The 14,925-nt window shown below is 40.8% G+C and overlaps 1 protein-coding gene across 3 annotated transcripts in view; it reads left to right on the top strand.

The window, feature by feature from the left end:
• Positions 1–13,679, top strand: part of RMDN2 (regulator of microtubule dynamics 2) — a 67,358-nt gene extending 53,679 nt beyond the window's left edge. For all 3 annotated transcript variants that reach the window (XM_049696467.1, XM_049696466.1, XM_049696468.1), the window contains 3 exons: positions 1,397–1,450; positions 1,539–1,619; positions 13,126–13,679. In XM_049696467.1, the coding sequence (XP_049552424.1) occupies positions 1,397–1,450; positions 1,539–1,619; positions 13,126–13,179 (189 nt within the window). In that variant the 3' untranslated portion in view covers positions 13,180–13,679. The remainder of the gene's footprint in view (positions 1–1,396; positions 1,451–1,538; positions 1,620–13,125) is intronic.
• Positions 13,680–14,925: the final 1,246 nt, after the last annotated feature.

Raw genomic sequence — 14,925 nt, 5'->3', positions numbered from 1 at the left:
GCTTTCCCCTCCATTCGTATCCATCCTTAAAATGTACGTATCCTTTGACTCAGCAGCAATTCAACTTCTGGGAATCTCTCCTACACATGTAATCACATGCACACAAGCATATAGGAACAAGTATGTTCGCTGATCATCATTAGTAATAGTGAGAAATAAGTCTAAACGTCTAAGGGAGAACGCTTAATTTAATTATGGTATATGTGTAGTATGAAATGCAGCTCTTAGAAACAATGAGGGAGATCTTGTATGTGAACACAAAAATGTATCTGTGGTATGTTGTGGGGGAAAAGTTTTGGACCAATATGTAGGAAATGGTCCCATTAAAAAGTTTTTTTTCAAAAATCAGTTCCCTTTGGAGGGGGCGGGTTACTCTGCTTGGTAAAATGTCTGTAGGATGCATTTGTCAAACTGTTGGTAGTGGTTACCCCTGGGGGCTGAGATCGTAATTGAGAATAAGATTCTAACCGAGAAACTTTCACTTTTTAATTTTGGAAATGTCTGGATTGTTAGTGTGTTGTAAAACAAGCATATTTTTATAAATTTTTTAAAGTAGCCTTCTTTTGGGTTCTGTGTCCCTCTGTGTTGGGGGCCGGGTCGGGTTGGGAGCTTCCTTGCATAGACCTTTACAACAGCAAAACCTGGCTCCGATGCAAAGATTGACTTAGGTTCTAAGAAGAGCTCTCTAGTAGCAAAACCATATACCTGGTGGAATTCTTATTTACGAGAGAGAGAGAAAAGGAACTGGTACGTAAGACATTAGTAGATGAGGGGTAAAGTACCTTTATAATACCCACTTATTAAAATCTGCAAGGAGGTCTGCTACTTGGACTAGTTATTTTAAGCATCTGCATTTTCTTTGAAAGAACTTGATGTGATGGACCTCAGTTATTATTCAGCTCATATGGAGTGTGTTGAGATCATAAGAAATCAAATATTAATGTAGTGGAAGATGCTTGCCATGTGATGTCAGTCACGTTCTACTCGTGCTTCCCAAAGAGATTGTAGGGACTTGTCCTGGGGAGAGTGTATCACCAGTTGTTTTGTCCCTGAAAGAAAAAAACACAAAAGATAGAGAAGGGGAAGTGAGGAAGATGGTTATATAAAGGATGGTTATACCTTTGTTTTGTATAACAAAGGTTATACAAAATCTTAAAGTATCTCATTGCTTTGTAAACTTTATGACCACAATAATAATTCTATTTTAATGGATAAGCTCAAAAGCTATATTTCTACCCAAAGGATACTTGAGCTAATAAAATGATTCACATGTGACACAACCATCCTAAATTCTTAGGGCAATTTGGTTAATGTCTGATTTATTGAAATGTATCTACTTTACTTATTGTTTTAGTATTTCCCTGTTATTCTCTTTTCTGTTTTCTCTGAAAATCAGGTCGAAGAACTACACCCTGGGTTTTCTAAGTCCAATTACATGTTCTTGGCCAAGGTAATGAAGACCACAGTTTTAAGATCACTTTGACTTCATTACACAAAAATGTGATTAAGCTTCATATTGATTATTTTTTCATTTCTAGTGTTATATTGATCTTGAACAAACAGATACTGCTGTGAAGTTCTGTAATATGGCAGTGTTGCTTCCTTGTGTTACCAAAGAGGTAAGTCCATACGGTGACAAGGAGCACTGTTATTTTATTAGTACGATTCCAGCCTCAAATATGAACAACCGGCTTAGATACATCTGGAGGTTTTTGCTATCCTAAAACATATTGACTTGGATTTAACATGTACTATGACGTTTTAAAAATTGCTATAGGGGGCTTCCCTGGTGGCGCAGTGGTTGAGAGTCCACCTGCCGATGCAGGGGACGCAGGTTCGTGCCCTGGTCCAGGAAGATCCCACATGCCGCGGAGCGGCTGGGCCCGTGAGCCATGGCCGCTGAGCCTGTGCGTCCGGAGCCTGTGCTCCACAACGGGAGAGGCCACAACAGTGAGGGGCCGCGTACTGCAACAAACAAACAAACAAACAAAAAAATTGATATAGGTAACCCTTCCCCAGGAGACCCCTTGTATCTTTAAGGAGCACACAAATCGTGGGCTAGCAGGTAAAACATTGTGATGCATGTTAGGTGTTACACAGCAGGGAGTGGGAAGGGCCCCACGAGGAAGGATGGAGGACAGCATGGTTCTGGGGAGCTGGTGATTAAACTGGGGTAGGCAGCAAACAAACTAGACAGGCTGCCGCCTTACAGCAGGAGGAGGCTCTGTGCAGTTGCCACTGTCAGTCCCCAGCGCACAGCACGTTGTGGCTGTCGAAGGCCGTGAAGAGGACTAAAAATATGCACTAACATTTTCTTGTTCTTTGAACACCATTAATGTAAAAGAAGGTGTCGCATTGCTTCTTGCCTTTTTCCCGCTAATTCAGAATTCTGGACGTGCTGTAAGTTTTAGGAGTTTCACAACATTAACAATTCAGTCTGTGTTCCTGTGTACTGGAATTGCGGGAACAAAAGGAAATGAATAAATGTTTTCCTGCTCCCTTCTCATAGCACATAAACATTATCAGCCTGTGAATCGCAACTGAATAGAAATACCTCAGAAATAAGTACTCCTCCTCTGCTGTTGGAGCAATACAGGCTTCAGCGTTTGTTGTGATCTGGAACATAAACACGTAAGACATGCCCACTGCCCTCTAGGAGCCTGTAGCCTAGAAGGGAACATAAGGTATATATCCAAATAAAGGGAGCTCAGGGTAGAAAGCATGAAGTGCTCAGAGAGGTACAAATCGTTGGTTATGGACATATTGAAAAGGGGGAAATTATTTTCACCTGGAAGAGATCAGCTAGCATCAGAGGTGGACCTGGAAAGACGTATGTAACGTGGAGGTGTGGGCGAAGCACGTCACGGGCGGTGAACAGAAACACAGAGGTGGAGAAGCAAAGGTTTGTTTGCCTGGAGTGGAAGGACTATTCAGGGCAGTCATGGGAAATAAGTCTGGAAAGGGGAAGTGAAACAAGACCTGCGCAGGACCTTCCAGGTTCAGGGATGCCTGTGTCTGTATACAGGGCTCAGCAGCAGCCACCTGCGCAAGGGCTTGGCCTGCCTCTATGTTTGGGATTTCCTACGGGGTTCATTATCCTTCTAACTCTAATCCCTAGTTGGCTCCATTGGTGAATAGGAAATACAAAACAGCACTCTTTATCTAAAAGACAGTTTGTGTAACTTTTTCAGCAGGAAACAGATTTTGTCCCTTTCGTTGCTTGCTCCGTGTTAGTGGTTGGGACCCTACTGTCTTTTACAGCTCTCCTGAATGATGCCAGTTTGGGTTACATGCAGTCCTTTTAAACTGAGTGTCTATGCATTCTTACTAGAATAGGAGATTAAAATACAATATGATAGTGAGGTACCTGGTTTGATATGCAGATGTTTATGCATGACATTCAGCGCTCTCACAGGCGGTCTAATATTGACCAGCTTCAGGGTTTGATCCTTGGTCCCTAAGTCTTCTCTCTCCTTTCCTTCTCCCTACCTGCCAAACCTATCCTCCATGGCTTCAAATACTACGTACCTGCCAGGGGTCCTCAAATTTGCGTCTCTAGACCTCTCCTCTGAGTCTGGACCTGATTATCCAACAGCCTGCTTGACATCTCTGCTTGGATGACTCATAGACATCTCACATTCAACTAGTCATCAGACCTTTGCATCTGCTCTTCCTTCATCTGCCCCTCTTAGTAAATAGCACCTCCACCCACCCAATTAGAAAAGCTGGGAATGATCCTTGACACATCCTTATCCCTCAGCCCCCAAACCCAGATGTCTACCCAGACACCAAGTTCTCGTAGTTCTTCTTTCTTTTTTTCTTTTTTTTTTAAATTTACTTATTTTTGGCTGTGTTGGGTCTTCGTTGCTGCGTGCGGGTTTTGTCTAGTTGCAGCGAGCGGGGGGCTACTCTTCGTTGTGGTGCATGGGCTTCTCATCGCAGTGGCTTCTCTTTTTGCGGAGCACCGGCTCTAGGCGTGCAGGCTTCAGTAGTTGCAGCATGCGGGCTCAGTAATTGTGGCTCAGGGGCTCTAGAGCACAGGCTCAGTAGTTGTGGCGCACGGGCTTAGTTGCTCCGTGGCATGAGGGATCTTTGCGGACCAGGGCTCGAACCTGTGTCCCCTACATTGGCAGGAAGATTCTTAACCACTGCACCACCAGGGAAGCTCTCTCGTAGTTCTTCTAATACATGCCTTGAGACATCCAACTGCTCGCGCTCTCTCTCTCTCTCTCTCTCTCTCTCTCTCTCTCTCTCTCTCTCTCTCTCTCCACCCACCACTCCAAGCAGGGCACCACCCTCTTTCACCTGAGCTACGATCATGAGAGCCTCCCAAGTGGTCTCACAGTTCCTTGCCCCCTGCCCAGTCATTCTTGGCTCCCAATATCAGCCAAAGCCACAGATTAAACATAACCTTCGCATGTTACTTCCCTGCTTGAAAACCTTTTGCTTTTAGGATGAAGTTCAAAATTTTTAGCATGCCCGTCAGGGCTCTGATCTAGCTCCTCCCAATCTCTTAAGCTTCATATGTTCCCCTCTCTCCCCTCCTCTACACTGTGTTCTTTCCCGCCTTGCACCCTTGGGACACAGTGTTCCCCCTTTTGGAAACATTCCCCTACAAACACTCCATTCCCTTCACCAGCTTTATTCCTACTCATCCTTCAAGCCTCACCATCAATGTCATTTCTTCAGGAAAGATTTCCTTGACACTCCCAGGCAAGAAAGTACCTCATACTTTTCCTTCATGCCATTTAGCACAGTTGTGATTATATAGTTATTTGTGTGGTTGGTTCATGAAAGTAGCAACCAGGTGTGTTTCATTCATCACTCTCTTCCTAGTGCCAAATGTACTGCCTGGCATATAACAAGGACTCAGTAAGTACTGGTAGGAAGACTCAATAAAAGTGCTAATAGTAATAATAAATAGAACCGCTAATAAATGTAACTAAGAAAGCTGAGCAGTGTGGAACTATTTATGTAATAAGCACAACAGCCTTAGCAAATATTTCCCGCATTACTTATTTTTTCCAGTGATTTGTATTCCTAGCAGTTTTTTTTCAAGTGGTTAATGTACTGTCAGGAATATCTCAATTTCTTTTTCAGTTAGAAAATCGAATGAGGCAAGTTATCTATAGTACCCACTCTCTCTGTAAAGGTTTTCCAGGTTGAAGTATATCCCATTAGTGATTTTGCTGACCCACTTGTTTATTTCCAAAATATCTAGCATTGGCACTCATGACAGCGAAGGCAGCCCAGCCATCGGTTTTCTCTCCCTCCTGTGAACTTGCATAACATTTGTGCTTCTTTCTGTGGCACTCGTACCCTCTTCCTGGCATCGCAGTCATTTGTGAACGTGACTTCTGTCCTTATCAAGGAGCTTGGAGCTCATCATACTGCACTTAATATCGGGAATGTCAGCCCTTGGGCCTCTAGAGCCCAGATTCATGCACATAAGCCACTTTACAGTTTCAGAATCTGAAATTACAGTATTTTATTATTCATGTGGACTTTTCTTGACCCTAGATAGGTAATGTCAGCTCCTGAGAAACATTTCTTCTTTTAAAATTAAAGGGAGTCCTGTGTCTAAGGCAGTGTGAGAATGATCACTGAGTGAAATAACAACAATGCTGGCAGCCTGAAAATTGTTTGCCTGGAGGAAGAGTCCAAGTTATTGACTCAGAGCACACTGAGAAAGCACAAATATAAAAAGCAGTGTGTGATATGTTGTGCTACAATGAGGGATATGCTAATCCGGTAAAGAAAAATACTTTTAAAATTGTTATAATATTTTGAAGTGATATTAATCACTCTTCTAAGGCAAACAAACTCTTATTGGACAGTAAATACAATGTATCAGAAACAACCACAGGGAGAAGATGCCTCTGGGAGGGCAGGAAGTAAAGAACTTCTTTATATTTAGCAAGTGGTGTAGTTGTCTTTGAAATTACCTGTAGTTTAAGTCCTGGGCTGCATTTCCAACCTGTTCTATAGATTGAGAATCATCACTCTCCTTAGTAACCACTCTTAATAATAAAATCCTAATTTTTTTTTTTTTTTTTTTTTTTTTTGGCTGCACCACACAGCTTGTGGGTTCTTAGTTCCCCAACCAGGGATCGAACCCAGGGCCCTGGCAGTGAGAATGCCAAGTCCTGACCACTAGACCACCAAGGAATTTCCTAAAATCCTAATTCTACTTTAAATGTTCTATCTTAATTAAGACCTCACATTTGATTATCTTAATTAAGACATCGTGTTTTCAGGTAAGTTTAGAAATTATAGTTAGTCCACAACTCTTCACCTGTCTTCCTGTTCTAGGGATGCTACAACTCAGAGGGGTGGCTGGATCACTTACCAAAATCCAGCAGTGTTGTCCAGGGTCTCATTTGTTAGAAATTCATATTTGCCTATTTCTTTCTGGTTTAAATGTATATCTTATGCATTAACTCATCTGTGTTCTCCATGCCTGGAGAATTAATTCTTCCTATACATTAAAAAACAATTAATAAAGCCATTTCAGAGTGGACTTTCCCACTGTCTGAACAGACATTTCGTGAATTATAGGCAGGCAATGTTACTCTGTTTACACCCTCCTGTTTCTACTCTTTTGTCTCCTACCTTCTATTCATCTGCATTCGAAATATATTATTTCTTAAGCTTTCTCAGTATGTAATGGCCTTAGCTGTATACTTTAAGTTGATCTTAAAAATACCTTAAAGAAATTTCTTAGCCTTCCTTGTAATTAATTTTCTTAAAATAACTGATGATGTAGAATCAGTTTGGGATCAGTTATTTTTAATCAGTATGCAGTCTAGTAAAGTTGATGTTTGATAAATCATTACCCAAATGCTTAGAGCATAATGATTTAATATAAATGAGTCTCTCTCTTATTTATCTCTGTAGCATAGAGCATTGATGTATTTAATCAAAACATAATATTTTCTGACTCTTTCAGATCAAATAAATCTATGTTTTTGAATGTGTTTGAGTGAGTGAAAAAAATTACCTTTATTCATTTATCTTGCAAATATGGTGATGCTCTGCCAGAGGCTTGGGATACAGTGAGAAAAAAAACAAATCCTGTCCTTGCCACCAGGAATTCTGTAGTCTAGTGGAGAAGGCAGGCACTGAACAAGTAAAGTGATAAAGTGGGATGAGTGTAATGGAAATAAAATCACAGAGATTTATGAGAAAATAAAACTGGGACTGCAACCTGGACCGGGGGCTAAGAAAGGCCTTCCTGAGGTTTTGATAGGTAACCTGAGATTCTAAGGAAATTAGAATTTAAACCCAATGGTTTAAATCTTTAAGACTTTCTTGGGTGTGGGGGGCTTGTTAAAAATATGGATTCCTGTCCTTTTTCTAGAGAGAGAGAAGCTCTGCGCTGCAGAGCGTGATGACAGCAACCTCACTATCAATGTGACTCACTCAGGTTTCTGTCCGTTGAGTTCTGCTCTGCCGGCTTAGTGCTCAGGCTGTCCCTGAGTAAGAAAACAGAGGAAGGCAGGTGGTAACTGGGTTCTTGGCATTGCAGCCACAGGAAATGATGACCTTTGAGGACATGGCTGTGGACTTGACTCAGAAAGAATGGGCCTGCTGGACCCATCTCAGGGGAAGCCGTGCAGAGACATGATGCTAGAAAACACCAGTCATTGGCGCTCCCTTGGGTGTGAGCTCTGAAATCAGATGTGACTTCCCAGTTGGTTCAAGGGGAAGAGCTGAGGTGGGGGAGGGAGAAGATTTCCCCAAGGCCAGCGTCTAGGCTGGAAAGTCTTAAAAACTAGGACATAACTTCCCTGCAGAATATCTGCAGGAAGGAGCCATCTAATGTCACGGTAAGTTCGTGAGGGTGAGGTCTGTTTCTCTACATTAGAACTGATCCGCAAGTGGGGTAACTGAGGAATGCAGAACGATCTCATGACTTCAGTTTGAGGTGAAAGTGTGCTGTCTCAGCAGAAAGGTTTGGGTAGTTTGAATCTGGGGAAGAAAGGAGTAACCTGAGCTCACAACCATAGTCTGGGTTCTTACAAGAGGACATTTGCATAAATATGGTCAAACATCAAGTGCTTGAAACATAATGAAGGCCTCAAAATTACTCAGATAACTGTACAGTGGACATGCTGCAAAGGAGAAAACTTCTGTACCTGCAGGAGAGTCACACACCCTGTGAAAGTAACCAGGGGGGCAAAGACTTTAACTAGAGGTTATCAATGAATGAATGAGCATAAAATTCATATGTAGCGGAATGAATAGATGAATGGATGTGGACAGACCTTTAACAGCCTCTCATCTCCTCAGTAGCAGAGATTTCACACTGGAGAGGAGTTCTCTGAATATAGTGAGAATGGGGAAATATTCACTCACAGCTCCACATTGACTGAACAAGTGTTAACTCACACTGGAGAGAAGCCCCGTAAATGTAACGAATGTGGGAAACACTTTAGCCAGAGAGCTACCTTTTGTTCACACCAGAGACAAACCCTTTGCAGTCATTATGGAAATGCCTCCAGTAATAATTCATTCTTCAAATGACACAAGTGAATCACACTGCAGAGAAGCCGTAAGAATATCATCTATGTGGTAAAGCCTTTAGTTGATGCTCTAACCTTAGCCATGAAACAGCATACACTGGAGAGGAACCCTAGAGACGTAATGAATTTGGAGGAACCTTCAGTCCCAGCTCTAACCTTTATAGACACCAGAGAGTTCACGCAGGGGAGAAATGCTGCAGCCTTCAGCCATCTCTCAGGCCTTGGTCTGCACAGAAAACTCAAACAGGAAGGGACACAGCAAGTCTTTACCAGGAGGAGGAAGCCATTTGGGAAATACCAGACAATTCATGCTGGAGAAGCAATTCAATGAAATAAACATGGGAAACCCATTACTCATAGAGCACGTGAGGACTTTTACTGTATCAGACACTCTCAGTGTCATGAATGAAATGATCTCACCTTAGTCAGCCTTAAAGTTCTCACACTTGGGAGTTCCTTAAGCCTCAAGTCAATGTAGAAATGCCTTCATCTGGATTTTATATAAGAAAATTCATACTCAGGGAAAAAAAATACTCTATCAAGAAGAACCCTTTAGTACACAATTCAACATATAATTAGACTTCTGCCAAATGACATATTACTGAAAATAATACCATGTAAAGATGTAGAACTGTGATGCATTCTTAGAAAAGTTGAATGCAGATTTTGGTGAGATGTAATAAACAATGTGATAACCCTTCTTCAGTAGATTAATAAGAGTTGTTGATGAAAAATCTAATACATGGGTATTTGTCTTTAAAAAAATCATGAGGGCTTCCCTGGTTGCGCAGTGGTTGAGAGTCCGCCTGCCGATGCAGCGGACATGCGTTCGTGTCCCGGTCCGGGAAGATCCCACAGGCCGCGGAGCGGCTGGGCCCGTGAGCCATGGCCGCTGAGCCTGCGCGTCCAGAGCCTGTGCTCCGCAATGGGAGAGGCCACAACAGTAAGAGGCCCGCGTATCGCAAAAAAAAAAAAAAAAAAAAAAAAAAAAAAATCATTAAACATTATGGTGAGTAATTGAGGCATTTTCCTTTACTGCATCGCTATTGATCAGCTGATCAGTTTCAGTTTTGTACGCAGCTCTAAACGTATTTACAAGGACTTTGTTTAATCAGAAAATACCTTTTAATGTAACGGAAAAAGCGTAGAATACAAAACATGTATTCTAATTATTCTATTTGTGTTTAAATATCTACCCACATGGCAAGGGTGAATGGAAACATGGACAAACAAGCACAGTTTATAAGTGATTCAGATATCCCAGGTGATACTGATGCGGGTGGTATACACACCATATTTTATTAAATAGAAATAGAAAGATAAATAGAAAGGTTTGGAGTTGAGAAATATGTGAAAAAGCACTGTATCAAGTGTACAATATTGCTGAAATGTTGAGTTCTTGAGAGAGAGAAGAGATGAGAGCCTTGTATACCTTTTTCTTAAAAGCAAGAGAAAACCATTAGAGGGTCTTAAGCAGCAAGTAAAACAATGAGATTTTTAGAAGGACACAATAGCTACCATGTGGAGATTGACTTGGATGGGAGGAGAGCAAAATTGGAAGTTGGAATACAATTTAGATAACTTCTGCAATGACACAAACATGAGGTGATGACCTGGACCAAGATGATGGCAGCGAGGAGTGAAGAGATGAGGACTGATTCAACAGATTTGTAGGTAGTATTGTCTACAGGACTTGGATATCGAAGATGGAGGACTCAAGAATGACATCTTGGTTTCTGGCATGGGAACCTGACCAGGGCAGGTGGCAGTACCCTTTATGGACACAGGGAATATTGGAGAACCAGATTTGGTAGACAAGGAGAGTTCAGTTTTGGACATTTGGAGTTTGTGTTTGTGAGATTTTCAGATCCATTAAGTGATTGACTATTTGGCATATAAATGTCTGAAACCACAAGTATGGCAGAGATCATCCAGAGAGGTTATATAGTGTGTGAAAAGCAGAGGGCAAAGGATCAACCGTGAGAAACTCCAATGTAATGGGAGGGAAAGAAACCTACAAATGAGATTGAAAGAAGTGGCCAAAGATGACAGGACTGCAGAATCCAAGGGATGGCGGAACGGCGGAAGTGGTCAACTCTGTCAGACACTCTAGGGGAGTCAAGACTGTAATGAGCAGATGAAGTTAATGATGCCTATGTCATTGGTGATCTTAACCCAGACTGTTTCAGTGGAACAGTATAGGAGGCAACAGAGCGCAGAGCACTAGAGGTGAGAAAATCCAGTCAGTACGTGCAGACACTGCTCCAATAATTTGATGGGAAAGAGAGGAGAGATGTAAGGTAGAAGTTAAAGCAGTGCTTGAATTGAGAAATAGTTTTGTTTTGGATGGAAAATCTAGGAGCATATTTAAATAGTAATGAGAAAGAGCCAGCAAAGAAGGAAGGGTTCAAGAAAGACTAGAGAGGGGGGAGATAACTGATAAAATTAGGTCACCAGGAAGCCAGAAACGGTGGGATCCAAAGCACATTAAGGTCCTGTCCTTTTGTCACAGGCTAGATAGAGGAATCGATGGGTTTGTAGTGAACCAGGGTAAGTGCCCCAGGGGGGAAAGGGTTTTAGTCTTTGAGTGAGAGTAGGAGGGTGTGGAATCTAAGGTGGGTAGAAAATAAGTCAAGGCAGGAAAAAGCTGATAGAGAACAAGAAGGATAAAATCGCTCCATGAACCTATTGAAGGTTGAAAATTTGATGTATTAAGCGTAATTGGATAAATGACCCCAAAGGATAGGCAGTGTTCAGAGAACAGGATGCCTATTTCAGAGGTGGAGCAGTTTTAGGTCTGACACAGCCCAGGGTGCACTCACAGGGGTGGTGGAGAAGATGAGGAGACACCCTTCTAAAAGGCTGGGATACACGGGCCGTGGGAACAGTGAAGTCTCCAACAGTGGTGGCGGAACTCGGTGTGGAGACCAAGACACCAAAGTCATAAAAAATAAAAGTTAAAGGAGAGTGACCAGGAGTTTGTTAACAGCTATAAGAAATGGTCGAGAGCAATTATCCTGTACCACTGGCTCTAACCACTCCCTCATCCTCTTCCCGAGCCCCTCAGAAATATTCTTTTAGCAAATACATTGCTGGTTATGCAGAAATGACTTCAAAACAAGCCTTCTAACAGGGGTTCCAGGGAGCGCTGTCTGGGAAAAAGGGGAGGAGTGTGAGGTTGAGTCAGGGAGGAGAGACTAGAGAAGAGCAGTTTTGGGGTGAGCACCGAAGAGGATTCATGATCTGACGGGGGTACATTTGGGGCAGTGACAGAGGAAAGCATGACTGGAGGTGCTGCTTTTAGTTGGTGGGGGGTTTCTTAAGCTAAAAGGCACTGCCAGTGTCCTCTATCCATTAAAAATAAATTAATTAAAGACTTAAGTGGAAACCCTGGGAAGGAGGTAAAGTGGGAGGGGTGTGTGTGTGTGTGTGTGTGTGTGTGTGTGTGTGTGTGTGTGTGTGTTGGCAGTTGGATTGGGTGGGAGTTGAAGGAATTCTTTGTGGTGGCTGAGGGCAAATATTGCTAAGCCATGATCTTAATTTTAAATCTTTTACTGTAGTTTAAGCATATTCATTTCTTTAGGCATCTAGTTGAAATAAGTCTCTCATCTACATAAGAAATTGGTTCCTAGATTTGGGAAATTGTTACTGAGCTCCGGTGTCTAACCACTTGTTTAACAGGCATTTATTTAGGGTCTTCTAGGTACCAGGCACTGAGCTGGCCCTAGGATTACAAAGATAAACATGAATTATGGCTTTTTATAAGTTCTTTTAAATAATGCATCACTATCATAGATTCATTAACCATATTTTCTTACAACCTTCAAAAATATTGATTTGATAGAAGGTATACTCCTAGTTGATCAGACACTACAGTAGAATCAGTGGGTTAATGTTTATGATTAAAACTATTAAAGAACTTCCAGTTTTTAAAAAAATCTGGCTAACAGCTACTTCCAAAATCTACCTTGTCCAGTTTTCCTCATCTGTTTATTTTAAATGTGTTAACATTCCTTAAATCCTTTCTGATCGATGCTCAGTGTCTGTTAAACACAAAAGCGCATAGGAGTACCTTACCATCTGAATTTGTTTCTACTCTTCCTAACTTCCACACTTGTTTTAAGGAAATAACACATGTGGAGTCCTATAAAACATATTACATGATTTTTAATCTTAAATATAAACTACCTGATAAAGTACGTAGTTTGGATCTTGTAGTGGAATCTTGTCTGGATCTTACAGAGGAATCTCAGATTTCTTCAAATTCTGCTGCTAGGGCCTCTTCCACATGTTACAGCTGAAGAAGAAAACAATGTTATCATTAACACGCTGGTGGATCCAGTGTGTCAGCTTCTATAGAAGGGGCTCACCTTCCTGTATCCACCACTCCAGACCAGCTGGAGGAAGAGCCTGGAAATCACTCTCCACATCACTTATATTTTCAGAGATCTGACTCATGCCTGGTCCTAAGAAATGCACAGTTTCTTTGTAATGGTCTTTAAAAGAGTATTCCCTCATTCAACAAAAGTCTACTTCAAAGTACCTAGAGTATGAGGTTGAATGTGTGAAATCTTTTTGTGTATTTGTATTTTCTTTATAGGATAAAGATGCACAGAAAGAGGTGAAAAAAATAAACACTTCCTTGAAGAGGTAAATAAAAGAACTTGCTCTTCAACAAATCAGATGTGGTCTACTAAAATTTAAACTAATCAAAGTTGTGCTTTTTATTATCCTTTTTTCTTTTTTGATGTAAGGGTAATGTGCTCAGATATCAAGGCAAAACCACGTTTCTGCAGAAGGCATTCCACTAGTAGCACTACAAAACTAATCATGTTATTTGGAGGAATCTATTTCCTATAATGTCACTACAAAATGATCTTTAAACATGTATGCTTTAAATTTTTCCTATTAAACTATAGTCTTCAGAATAAAATATTTAAGTCAATTCAATAAAATGAACTCAAGTGAGTGTTTTATTGCTGCTTCAGTGGTAACTTTACAAAACAAAACAATTTCATTAACGTGAATGAAAAATGGAAAAAAAGGCAAAGGACATGAACGAGTTGTTGATAGGAGAGGAAAAACAAAAGGGGAAATATAACTAGTAATTTTAAAAATGTGAAGAAAATTACAATAAGATACTGTTTTACCATCAAATTAGCAAGGATTTCTTTTTTTCTTTAAAGAAACGTTCAGTGCTGGCAATGATGCCATGAGATGGACCATTCTCATACACTGCTGCTGGGAGGGCATTTTGACACAAACATTTGGTAAAGTGTATCTAGAACCTTAAAAATATAAAAACTCTTTAATCTGTAATTTCATTTTATGGAAATAATCTTAAAGAGAGAAAGTACACTTACGCACAAATGTTCATAACAACATTATTTTTTACAGCAAAACACTATGTCCAGCAGTAAGAAAGCAGTTAATCATATTTGAATAAAACTGTAATAGAATATTATTTTGACATTAAAAATAATTTCAAAAATGACATAGGGAAATGCACAGACAATCTTAAGTTCAAGTAGAAGACAAATTAGTATACACACATGATCTCAACTATATGAAAATGTGCGTAGAAAATCATCTATTAGAAATACACTAACCTGGTAGTTGTTCATATTTCTGTGGAGTTGTGTTTGATTTCTAATATTTCCCAATTTTTAATAATTAAACTAAAAGGACTTTTTTAACATTTTTATTGGAGTATAATTGCTTTACAATGGTGTGTTAGTTTCTTCTTTACAACAAAATGAATCAGTTATATATATACATATGTTCCCATATATCTTCCCTCTTCTGTCTCCCTCCCTCCCACCCTCCCTGTCCCACCCCTCCAGGCGGTCACAAAGCTGATCTCCCTGTGCTATGCGGCTGCTTCCCACTAGCTATCTACCTTACGTTTGGTAGTGTATATATGTCCATGCCTCTCTCTCACTTTGTCACAGCTTACCCTTCCCCCTCCCCATATCCTCAAGTCCATTCTCTAGTAGGTCTGTGTCTTTATTCCTGTCTTACCCCTAGGTTCTTCATGACATTTTTTTCCCTTAAATTCCATATATATGTGTTAGCATACGGTATTTGTCTCTCTCTTTCTGACTTACTTCATTCTGTATGACAGACTCTAGGTCTATCCACCTCATTACAAATAGCTCAATTTCGTTTCTTTTTATGGCTGAGTAATATTCCATTGTATATATGTGCCACATCTTCTTTATCCATTCATCCGATGATGGACACTTAGGTTGTTTCCATCTCCGGGCTATTGTAAATAGAGCTGCAATGAACATTTTGGTACATGACTCTAAAAGGATTTTTAAATTGAACTTACCTAGCAGTGATTTCTAGATTCCCCACTACCCTTTAACCAGCCTTATCCTGGAAATCGGGTCAAAGC

The sequence above is a fragment of the Orcinus orca genome, chromosome 13, assembly GCF_937001465.1.
Source record: "Orcinus orca chromosome 13, mOrcOrc1.1, whole genome shotgun sequence".
Classification (NCBI taxonomy): domain Eukaryota; kingdom Metazoa; phylum Chordata; class Mammalia; order Artiodactyla; family Delphinidae; genus Orcinus; species Orcinus orca.
This window is presented reverse-complemented; position numbering and strand designations above follow the sequence as displayed.